We start from the raw sequence: 12,687 nt of genomic DNA on the forward strand, positions 1-12,687 counted from the left end.
TCTTAAGCATTTATTTTAAAATAAAACAATTACAATCTAGCCTTTGAGGTAAAAGTACTGTTTTAACAAAAACATTTGCAGTTAACTGTTTTTGAAAAGACTTTAAGCTATGGAAGGAGTACTTGAAAAATGAATGTTCCAAAATGTATCTATTGATATGTGACTTTCATTTTTTGCCAAAACTACTATGTAGAAAACGTTTTATATGTAAAAACTTAAAACCAGAATTTTAATTGAATTAGGGAAAGTGATTAGGAAATTATTATCAAGATTAAGTGAACTTAGCCAGAATGTTTTTCTATTTTAGGATTACTATACTATTTTTGAAATAAAAAGCTATGGCAGTATCCTTTTAATAAACTTTCCTGCTAAATCAGCCTATCAGTTTCAGTTACATGGCTGAAAGTCTTGCTTAAAGTCTCAGTTAAATGACTAGCTATTATATAGTGTTAATATGTACATGTATATATATTATATATGTAACTAAATTCTTTCCTTTATATATTGTGCATTCTTTGAAGACTAGCACCGCACCATCTCTTTGTTTTTTATATAAGCATAGTGTGTTGGAATCACATATTGGGCACATAAACATGCCAGACTGGTGCTACTGTAACACACTAACACCAATTGTTATGACATGGTACCAGAATCTTTCCATTTTACAACTGATGTATTTGAGGTGATTTTTCGAAACACAGCAATTAAGAAATAGTATTGAGATGTGAACCCAGACAGCCTGAACTCAGAGTCTCTGTGCTTAACCATACCCCACACTGCCAGGTTAAGAGAACCTAGCACTTCAAATTACACAAAGCAGGCTCATTATTGATACAAATGAGCAAACAAGTAAAGGAACAGAACAACAATTCCAGGGTTTCTCACTAAACTAAAATTATAGTCATTTTCTTTGAAAAAGACATTAGTGCTATGCATGGTCATTAAATTGTAGTGGCAGCTATTATTGTTACTACTTTTTAAAAACTCAAATGAAAAGTTGCATAACAATGGGAAAATACATAGTTCAGCAGGATCTCCTACCTCAAAAGAGAAAGGAAAAAGAAACTTACATTTGGGAACTGGTGAAGAGGATTAAAATGAAACCACTTAGAAGAAACTTGACAGAGGAAAACAATTAATTACTCAAGTGAAAAACAGAAAATAAACTAAATCATGATGCAAAAAATATAGATGAAAAAAGGATACATTGTGAGAGACTGTGTCTTGGTTTTTGTTTCCTTAACCTCCTTTCTCCAAAAAGGGTCCTATCAAGACCATGGGAGATTCCTAAAAAAGAAGTCCCTCCCACCCACGCCTAATCCTCATCACTCAGACCTCATCCAGCAGAGTGACTCCTATTTGTGAGAAAATATGAATTGCTATTGTTGGGTATTATGTGATGCTCATAGGGTTAGATGAGGATGACTATTAGGGAAATCTACCTGTGAAATTGTAATATACATTATTATCTAGATATACTATGGTCTTCATGGCATTTATCCTCACATAGCACATTGCGTATTTTTTAGCCATTACTTATCATCTATCTTCCCACTCCCATTAGAATGTGAACTCCATAAAAGTAGGAACTTTGTTAATTTTATTAACTGCACCTAGATCAGTGCTGGTCATGTAATAGATACTTAATAAACATATTTTAAATGACTGGATGATATAATGAATGATATAATTTGAATGCCAAATATTTAAATATCTTTGGTTTAAATGTTTGGTGTTTGTGAAAAGGTCAAATACCAAACATTTGATCCTTTCTCTTCCAGAGCAACAATTAAGTGGTATGAAGAAAATAACATTAACTGGTTCCCTGTATTCAGTCAGCAACCCCTTCTCATTCCCCCATGTTTGAAACCAAGAAACAGAAGGATAAGTGCCAGGAAAAGGGATGTTTTTTGGTTGGTTAGTTTGTGCTTTAACTTGTTGAATAAAACCCACTGGCAGCTGGAGGATAGGAGTGTGTTTTTGCAATAGCCCTAAAAGATATTTTCATAGACCTAATACTTAAAATTAATAATTTGAGAGCTTTTGTAGAAACATCTAATTGGATTGTCCTCTATCTGGGCACAAGGTCAACTCCCAAAATTAAGTGAAAAAGGAGTAGGGTTCTGTGAAGAAACAGAAAAGAACACTATAAATCAGGCCTACCTGCAAGTCCAAGGTTTCATTTACTTCAACTTTCAGTGTATTTGACATTCTGCCAGCCACTGGGGTCAACTCAAATACAACTCCCAGAAGAGATATCATCAAGGTCCCACTACCTGTGAGTAGTGTACTAGTTACTGTGTAAATACATCCCTTCTTCAAGCAGCTTACAATCCTTCAGGGGTAGAAAAAGTCTTGCTACATAAGATAATTAGAGAATAAAATAAGACACCTTATCATAAAGTGCTCATTTGGATATTTTGTATGCCCCTAGTAAACACTCACCAAGACTCTGTACTTCTATTATCCAGTTCAAAACACTATCAGGTTTTCCTGGCCTACACAGACTTTATTGAATGTACCGTGCTAACAGATTATTTTTCCTAAATATGTCTCTTTGATAACCTAAATGATCTCTCCATCCTTTATATAATTCTGGACCATGAGGTTCTAGTTATGGTGTGTATGTGCCTACCACCCACAGTCACACGTGGCTACAGAATGCCTCCTAAATGAGTAGTAACCTTAAGGACTCACATTCATGTGGCTTCTGTACCAAAATGAAGCTGCCATTTTTCAGTGTGAATATGTTTTTTTCTCTCATGACATAGACAAATGTTGATGTTTACTACAAGTTGGTACATTAGTTGCTAATTAAGTTCCTAGCTGCTCCAGCCAAAACTTGCTGTATTGAATCCAAGAAAAGAATGGCAGCTATATCAAAAATAAGTTGTTGGGGGATTTTTTTGCTTTGTTTTATTAAAGGAAAGTTGTATATTAAAGAATATAAGGAACTTACAAGCTGGAATCTAGGAAGCCTTCAGTCTTGACTTCCGTATAAGCTGAGTTGGTGGTTCAAGTCCATCCACATCTGTTACCAGGTTCTGGTCAAAGCTGCATAAATACCAGCAAGGTATACCAGGTCAAAGCTGCATAAATACCTCAAATTTACTAAATATGAGGCAGTAAAGTTAACTGTTTATTGTTACTGACTTTTTCGTACCCACCTGCAAATTCCCAGGGAAACAAGTTAGTGTTTGGGAACCCATGGGAGGTCAGGTTTATTTTAGGGAGGGCACAGAGGTGACTTCCTCCTGGCTTCTCCGCATCTCTGCAAAGATGTCTTCTGAGCTTCATCTCTCACCTGTCCCTCGCAGTCTCACCAACCTCAGCCAGGCCTGCCTTGCTGCATTCACCAGCCGAGGGTAACCCCCTGTTCATGGCCGGGTCTGCGGCAGTTTCTGTTCACTTCCCACTGGAAAGTCCCAAATCACAGGCTTTTGTGCACTGCACATTTTGGCCTACAAAGGACCTGATTGTTAAGGCAGAACCCCGCTGGGAAAACAAAATACCCGCAGGAGGAGCTTTGCTAGAGCTTTGGTCTTGGTGCCAGAGAGAATTCGCTTTCCTTTTCTGTTTCCCGCGGTGTCCTTGACCAAAATCCTCCCGTCTTCACCCGCCCCGACCAAAAGGTGGCGCCTCCCTAAGGAAACTCCCTCCCCTCTAGGCCGATTACGTTTGCAAAGTCCCGAGAAGAGAATCGAAACAGAAACCAAAGTCTGGGAAACTATAAGAACTGCCTGACAGAAAGCTGGACTCGAAGCTGCTACCCGTCTGTGCAGCCGGATCGTCCCGGTCCGGGACCCGGGGTGCACACTGCAGAGACCAAAGTGCCGCGACCGCAGCCCCGCGCGCCGGCCGGAGGGCTCTGCGGGCAACCTTGTCGTTGTCAGGCACAGAGAGGTAGACCCTGCTCCTCCAAGTGGGCAGCGGACAGCGGCACGCACATCTCACCTGTCCCGCAAAGAACAGCACCATCTGCTTGGGAGAACCCTCTCCCTTCTCTGAGAAAGAAAGATGTCGAATGGGTATTCCACAGATGAGAATTTCCGCTATCTCATCTCGTGCTTCAGGACCAGGGTGAAAATGTACATCCAGGTGGAGCCTGTGCTGGACTACCTGACCTTTCTGCCTGCAGAGGTGAAGGAGCAGATTCAGAGGACGGTGGCCACCTCCGGGAACATGCAGGCAGTTGAACTGCTCCTGAGCACCTTGGAGAAGGGAGTCTGGCACCTTGGTTGGACTCGGGAATTCGTGGAGGCCCTCCGAAGAGCGGGCAGCCCTCTGGCCGCCCGCTACATGAACCCTGAGCTCACTGACTTGCCCTCTCCATCGTTTGAGAACACTCATGATGAATGTCTCCAACTGCTGAACCTCCTTCAGCCCACTCTGGTGGACAAGCTTCTAGTTAGAGACGTCTTGGATAAGTGCATGGAGGAGGAACTGTTGACAATTGAAGACAGAAACCGGGTAGGTGCCTGTTCAGATGGAGCTAGCCTTTTAGGCAGATTTTGCAAAGCAGGTTTCCTTGTGCGTTTGCCCCTTTCCAAATGTGCTTGACATCTTTGGGCAAATCTAGTTTCTTCCTTTGAGAAGACAACATCTAGGCACTTTAAGACAATTTCGAAAATTTAAACACAAAAGAACTACTTTTCTAATCTTTTCACTGAACTAAAAAGGAGTTAACTTTAGAATCGTAATGTATATTAACAGGTAACATGTATTGAACATTTACTATATGCACTTGGTATCATTTTCAAAATGTATTACTACAGTTCATGTTCAGAGTAACCCACTGAGGCTCCTAATGTTATTAACTCCATTTTACAGATGAGAAACCTGAGGCAGGTTAAATAATTTGCCCAAAGTGTTGAATGTTTTTCTTATTTAATGTAGTTCCATGGAGCAGGGGTCAGCAAACTATGGCCCACAGGCTAAATCCAGCCTGCTACTGTTTTTTTCAGGCCCACAGGCTAAGGAAGGTCTTTAGATTTTTCAATTTTTAATTTTCAGTGTTCATAAAGTTTTATTGGAACACAGTCATGCTCGTTTGTTTACGTATTGTTTGTGGCTGCCTTTCTACTCCAAAGGCAATTGGATGGAGACTGTGTGCCCTTAAAGCTGAAAATATGTATTACCTGGCATTTTAGAGAAAAAGTTTTCCAATCTTTGCCCCACATTACACATTGTGCCATTTATTCTTAGCCCAAATGGGTAAATTGCAATCACTCTCTCTCTCTCTCTCTCTCTCACACACACACACCCTTTTCTCTTTCTTTAATCAAAGTTTACATTTTCTGAGAATCAAAATTTAGAAACAATTCATTGAAAGAATGTGTTGCTAATTTCAGTTCTTCATATTAGTGAAGAAACTGGATTTTTCTTAAGGTGGCATTTTGACAGGGCGAATTTTACTGATGACTTTACATTGAATGTAATATGAATTGTTTTTTGATAAGTGAAGATATACTGTGACGTGTATAAATGCTGACCTGTTTGAATCTGACTTACTCAGGCTCGTAAGTCAAAAGTCTTGTTTTGGAAGACATGTAGATGAATAAAGCCATGACTAAAAGTCAAAGGCTTTGTCTACACCACTGTATGATTTTCACATTTTTTTCCTCTCTTTTTGGTTCATCCATTGTTTGTATATTCATTACACACTTCTGGGCATTTGATTGATTGGCTATAGCCTATGATGTAATTTAGTCTTTAGTGAATAAAGTTAGTGATCTTTTGTAGACTTGACAGACACAGGGCCTGTCCAAAGACCCAAACATGCATCTAATTTTGATGGCCAGTTTTCCCAACAAGTAAATTACTTTGCACTGTTGTCTGTAATGTTTATGTCGTTTTGTATATTGAGAACAAGCTAGAACGCATTATAGTAGTCCAGCTGGATATGACAAATGTGTACATCACTGTGGCAGAATCTTAATTTGGAAGAAAGTATGCAGCCTTCAAGCCAGCTGGAGATGGAAGATGGCATTTCCAGCCACAGTAGCTGTTAGAAGTCCAGAAGCAACAGAGTCCAGTAACACCACAAAGCTGTTTATGTTTGGTGGGTATGATGTCCCGATTGCCAGCGAAACAGCACTTCTCCCTATTTACTCTAAATACTTCTGCCTATCAGCATCACTTTTGTCTTGCCTGGATTGAATTTCCGCCAGCTAGATTTTATCCAAGTTCTTGATTCTGGCAAGCTTGGAGGCAGCTAGCAGTAATGCAAGGGATTTGACACAAAGAAGATATAGAGTAAAGGGACTTTCGTGTACTAGTAGCAGTTAAGGCCAATGCAACCCAAATTCTCCCTCTGATTCACATTTCAAAGGAGGCCCCGAAAGACTAAGCAGCTATACATTTGAGGCTCTCTAGGAAGCAATAGCATCTCTGTGAGAGTCTGGAATAATTTTTGTGTGCATCATTTTACATGTATTATCAGTTCCAAAAATAAGCTATGGTGGACAATGAGAAGGAAGCATTATGTTTGGAAGAATAATCTATATTGAGGTGGTGGTCATTGATGAATGTTTACCTTACAGTAGCAAAGTGTGATAAGACTGTAGAAGGGGAACACATGGATCTGAGGTCTATCTTGGCTTCTTACTATATGTGTTACTTTGGGCCAAATTATTTAGGTTCCCTCATGCTACACTTACCCATGAAAATGGACATCATAAAATTTCTCACAGTATTTTAGTCAACATCAAATCAGAAATAGTGTTTATGAAAAAGCTTATAAATCAGAGCTATTTGATATGATAATGGTGTTGACTTTTATCACTATTCATCTGATTACATTTCCTTGTAAATTTAAGTTTGAGAGATTTAGGTAAATTCCCCATGTTGCAATTGAGATATACTTCCTAAAGTCTGTAGATTATACTGATTTGAAAAAGAAATTACCAGAACCTAACCAGGATTAGGTATAGGGTTGGTGTTTAATAAGCATTGATTACTTGATTGATAGACTGAATTTATTTCTGAAAGTGTCTGGAATAAGTGTTGAAAACACATGATGTATTGAATTGTGTTGCCAGGCATTAGAGAATGGATGAATGATGAAAATAAGATTTCCAAATTTGCTTTCTTGATGGTTTAAAATAAGTAATCAAGACTTCCATAAAATGGTCTGGTATTTTCATTCTTTTTCTGTTTTACCATAGACATTTTCTACTTGATCTATTATTTTGATTTAGGATTCCCACCCCATTTCCTAGCCCCTGCCCCTTATTCCAGCAGGCCTTCTGAAAATGACTTTAGACGTAGGTTTGTGTCCAGCAAGTACCCAAAAACTTATTCATTCATTCATTCATTCAGTTTGAATTTATTGAGTGGCATCTTTGTGCCAGATGCCATGCTAGTGGTGAAAAGATAGGAGAAAAACACAGAGACTATTTTGTCCTTTCTTGAAGTTGTGTTGTAGTGTTCATCAGTGTTGATGAAAGAACGTCTACTGTAGGCCGGGCATGGTGGCTCACACCGGTAATCCCAGCACTTTGGGAGGCCGAGGAGGGCGGACCACGAAGTCAGGAGATCCAGACCATCCTGGCTAACACAGTAAAACTCCGTCTCTACTAAAAATACAAAAAAAGTAGCCGGGCTTGGTGGTGGGCGCCTGTAGTCCCAGCTACTCGGGAGAATGGTGTGAACCCGGGAGGCAGAGCTTGCAGTGAGCCAAGATCGCACCACTGCACTCCAGCCTGGGCAACAGAGCAAGACTCTGTCAGAAAGAAAGAAAGAAAGAAGGAAGGAAGGAAGGAAGGAAGGAAGGAAGGAAGGAAGGAAGGAAGGAAGGGAAGAAAGGAAGGAAGGAAGGAAGTCAGTCTACTGTATACAAGGGACTATTCTAAATACTAGAGATTCAGCAATAAATATATGCCATTTTATCAATCATTATAATAAAGCGATCCTTGTACTGCCTTGCTCCTCTTTTAGGATGCTAAGTTACAACTTGGCATTGTTACAACTTGGCACACCCATCAACTTAGGCAGTCATGAACTCTGGGAACGGAAGTGATCATATAAACATTTCCATAGTGTCTTAATAATCAAGCTGAACAGCTGAAGAGAGGTGCATGTTTCATCCCTGGCCAGTTCAGAACACAAAGCATCTGTAGTCCTGGAGATTCCACACACCTTTCTTTTACACAGGAGAACCAAAGATGCCATGACTAGTCCAGTTAAAAACAGTCCAGTTCTCCCAACATCAAGTTGAGTACCCAAGTCAATCTCTCCAAGAATATTGTATTGTCTGGCAAATTAGGAAGGATAAGAATTTCATTTGAAATTAAAAAAGTATGAATGAGAAATTAGCTATGTCAATGTGACAATAAATATTCATTGGGTTAAGACATTAACTTTTTGTGGGAAACTAGTTCTTTAAAATTCTTTATTTTAACATACAGGTTTTGCTTCTTGATTTACTTTTATCTGAGAGTTGAACTCTGCTGGGTTAAAAAAATCACTGTTATATTTAAATAGCTATCTAAGATTATTATAAAGGGAAGAAAACATTTGCATTAAACTGTACAATTGTGTTGGCAAGCCAGTGCTTTATGGAAATGTCATGGGTTTCTTCACTGATTTCTGTTGGAAAGAAAAAACATATCAAATAATTTAGAATATGAAAGCATTGAGTTGTATTATCCCCAAATTAATTTTGTTTTATATTTCATAAATTAGTTAACAATGTATTAATAGACTACATAGTCATGAAAACATCCATCCATTTTTAACTTCATAGAGAAAACTTCGAGTGGAGTGGGGGCATGGGTGACAATCGTTTTATGACTTGTTGCAGTCTCAAATCTAAATATTTGCCTTCCACGAATTTCTGTAATTGTGTTTACATATTGGGATCTAATATCTTTACAATGTTTTAGGAGAACAGATTAAATTTTTAAAATTATATAATTGCTTCAAAGGGAGTTGATGTACTTTCCAGCACCAAAACTGAGAAGATTTCTTAAAAATTCAGCATCTTGATGAGGCTGCTAAAATTGCACAGATATATGTAGTTCCACATTCAAATTGTAAGAATATGTTTAGGAAATAATGACATCATGATCCTTACATGCTTGGACTCAATAAAGGCAAAGAAAGCTTGACAAATATGATTCCACAGTAAAAGTTGACTTCATAGATTAGTAGTTGAAGAAACTTTTGTGGATAGAACATGCTTAGGGATTTTTTAATAACAGTATTTGTTATAGTGCCTCCCTGGTTCTTTTTAAGGCAATCCTTCCTGATTGCTTCTTTCAAATATATCTAAAGCTGATTAAAGGATGGGGTAATAAAATATGAGAATGGCTGAGTTAAAAGGAGGCATTGAAACTAGTCTTATTTACATCTATAGCAATTACTTGTTAAATTAGCAGATGATAATAAAGATGTTACAACACCAGGGAAGCCAAAGAATTTCCACTAGGAGACTAAGAGAGTTAGAAAAAAAAATGGTAAAAAATGAGCAAAAATCTGCTTAGAAAATGTTGTGATGACATGGACTGAATTCACTTGAAATTTACTGAGTTCAAATAGTTATTTTTAACCACTTCTTGCCAGAAAATGAACTTAAAATTGGAGAAAATTATAAGCTATAATTATAGTTCAAGAAGGCAGGATTCAGCCTCTAAATTCAATTCCCTGGGATCGAATTCTAATTCTGCCACTTACTGGCTTTGTGACCTCAGAGAGATAACTAAACATCTCTGTGCCTCGGATTTCTGATCTGTAAATGAGTTAATATTGGTACCTACTTCTGGGCTGCTGGGTTAATACAAGTCCCCTAGAACAGCATTCTTAACTACTAGATGTTAAGACGGAAATATCCCTTGGGTAGAGACCAAGCTGCATGTGCTTGTGCAGGTGAGATATTTGTAACGATGACTCTTCCCAGTCATCCGTAATAATTCTAACCCTGAACTAGTGCCAGACATTGTTCCAAAAACATTACCAAATTTCTGACATAAAAGGTTATGGAATATATTTATAGAACTAGAAAATACATAAATTTGTAGGAAAGAACTAAACAATCTGAATTATACATGTGGAAGATTGGCAAATGTTGAGAAGGGCCTTTGATAATATCAAAGGCAATATTTCTTATCTGGGAGGTTGATAGAATCACATGAGATGCTTTAATTTTTCTTTAATATCTGAGTTCCTAACATAGATAAAATAAATCAGTATCTTTTAGGGGTGTTTCCTAGGCATCAGTATTTTTTAAAGCTCTACGGTTGTTTCTAATGTGCAGCTAAGATATAGAAACTCCAAAATTTCTTTTCAGCTGCCTTGTTTTCCACATATTGTAACCGAAGTCAAGGGAGATGAAGTAAATTGTCAAATGCCACAGAAAGCTAATGATGTCCTGCCTAACTTCTTTCATGTCTAAACATGGCTTGAGTTCATCTTTCCTTCAAATCCTTATTGCTGTATTATGACCTAAGGAGATGAGCTGTGACAATGATTACACAAATGATCCAAATTTAAAAGGAATTTACTAGATTAACCTAAAAGAGAAAATAAATGAAGGCTAAAGACTCTAATGAATGGATATAAAAATAATTCTGCCCCATATTTCCAAAAAAAGATATAAAACAAATTTCCCACAACATTAAATAAACACAAATTTGAGAAAATTGATTATAGTAATAATCAACTGTGCAAAATTAAATAGGAAAGAATATAAATCTGCAGTAGTAATTACTTATTTCATAATGATAATCATGAAGAAAGAAGAATTAGATAAGAAATGTTTGATTTCCCATTTACAGACTCCATAGATTGAAAAAATATAGCCAGTCCTAGATATACAGAAAGAAATTGGTGAAAACAGACATAACATAGCTACAAACTAAAGATACTTTCTCTTCTACCCTTTATTCGAGAATGGCTGAGGTAAAATTTATTTTCTAGGTGTCAGGTTTGAATAATTCAATAGCGTTAAAAAAATGGTTCATATTTAAAAGGACACTTGGTCCAGAGATTTTTTTTTTCCCTGCCGACTTCTGAATTGCTACAGGTAACATTGCTATTTTCTTCAATGTTTCAATGTAAGCCTTTATTTATACTTATGCTTAATTGCTCAGTTTTTCTAAATGGTATTTCCTGTTTAAGGTTATTCAGAAGATGTTTGATCTTACTTAATTCTAATTTTCTCTTACAACAGATTGCTGCTGCAGAAAACAACGGAAATGAATCAGGTGTAAGAGAACTACTAAAAAGGATTGTGCAGAAGGAAAACTGGTTCTCTGCATTTCTGGATGTTCTTCGTCAAACAGGAAACAATGAACTTGTCCAAGAGTTAACAGGCACTGATTGCTCAGAAAGCAATGCAGGTATTTGTAATTTTACTTAGGAAGATTTTTATTCCGCCTAGTGATTGAGAGTTCAATAAAGCAGACAGACACAATGCTAAACACCAAGATTTTTAGAATCAAAAATTTAAGAGTGGAACGTATGTGATATCTCATCATTGTAAAGGTGATCTATTTTATCACCTTTACAAATGAGGAAATTGATGCCTGGGAAAAAATCAACTGATCAAAGACCATTTTTAGTTCAACCAACACCCTTTCTACTACCTTATTTTAGAAACGATATGACTACCAGAAATTTTTATCAAGATTATTTAACATTGAATATACACAAATACCTTGGAAGAAAGTATTTTAGTGGTTATAAAAAATCTGCATATTCTTCTGAACATTTTATACATTTTTAAGCAATGTATTAAGCATTTGATAAAAGGATTGTTTTGTCAATATATCTCAACATTACCTAATGTGAGATTTTAAAAAGCATTCAACAATAGTAATAACGTAACATTTTATAACTCCTTCTCATACATTATTTGTAAACCTCACTTAAACTGCTATCTTATTTTCTTTTCATAGTATGCATCCTGTGTTTCCAAAAATATCATATGAAAGACAAATTGAAAGTTAACTATTCATTAATTATAATCATTGCAGTTTTGTTCTGGTCACCCAAACTAATGAAAACTTTGGTATAAAAAGTGGGGTGCTGCTGTAACAAATACCTAAACATGTGGAAGTGGCTTTGGAACTGGGTAATTGATAGAGACTGTAAGAGTTTTTGGTGAATGGTAGAAATATGGGTGTTAAGGGTGATTCTGGTGAGGTCACAGAAAGAAATGAGAAAAATGTCATTGGAAACCGGAAGAAAGGTGATCCTTTTATAAAATGGCATAAAACTTGATCTCACAAGTGATGGATTTGGATATTTGGCTGAGAAAATTTCTTAGTAAAATGTTTAAGGAGCATCTTGTTTTCTCCTGACTGCTTATAGTAAAATGCAAAATAAGAGAAGTTAATTGAAGGAGCTGTTATGCAAAAAGGAACCAAAATTTAAATATCTGGAAAATCCTCAGCCTATTCATATTGCAAAAAATGAGAAACTGTGTTATAAAGAGAACACCAAGGGTGTGGCTGAACAACCAATTGATAACAAGATCATGGGTGCCACTCATGGACTTAATCAGTCATTTCAGCAGAAGGTAGGAATAGATATACATTATACCAGCAAATACACTTCCAGTTTGAACCGAAGGAGACAGAGAAGGCAGGACAGAATGAGAAAAGGATACTGGACTTTCTGGATTCTACAGAACCAGACCATAGAGCTATTTGGCTGTGAATGTGTACTGTTCTTCAAGGAAAGGAA

At 37.1% G+C, this 12,687-nt stretch overlaps 1 protein-coding gene across 1 annotated transcript in view; it reads left to right on the plus strand.

The window, feature by feature from the left end:
• Nucleotides 1-3,649: 3,649 nt before the first annotated feature.
• IFIH1 (interferon induced with helicase C domain 1) overlaps nucleotides 3,650-12,687 on the plus strand; it is a 52,091-nt gene continuing 43,053 nt past the window's right edge. Inside the window, exons 1-2 of the mRNA XM_017890969.1 lie at nucleotides 3,650-4,470; nucleotides 11,171-11,339. Coding sequence (XP_017746458.1) covers nucleotides 4,018-4,470; nucleotides 11,171-11,339 — 622 coding nt within the window. The 5' untranslated portion in view covers nucleotides 3,650-4,017. The remainder of the gene's footprint in view (nucleotides 4,471-11,170; nucleotides 11,340-12,687) is intronic.

The sequence above is a fragment of the Rhinopithecus bieti genome, unplaced genomic scaffold (genome assembly GCF_001698545.2).
Source record: "Rhinopithecus bieti isolate Rb0 unplaced genomic scaffold, ASM169854v2 scaffold_19966, whole genome shotgun sequence".
Taxonomy (NCBI): Eukaryota; Metazoa; Chordata; class Mammalia; order Primates; family Cercopithecidae; genus Rhinopithecus; species Rhinopithecus bieti.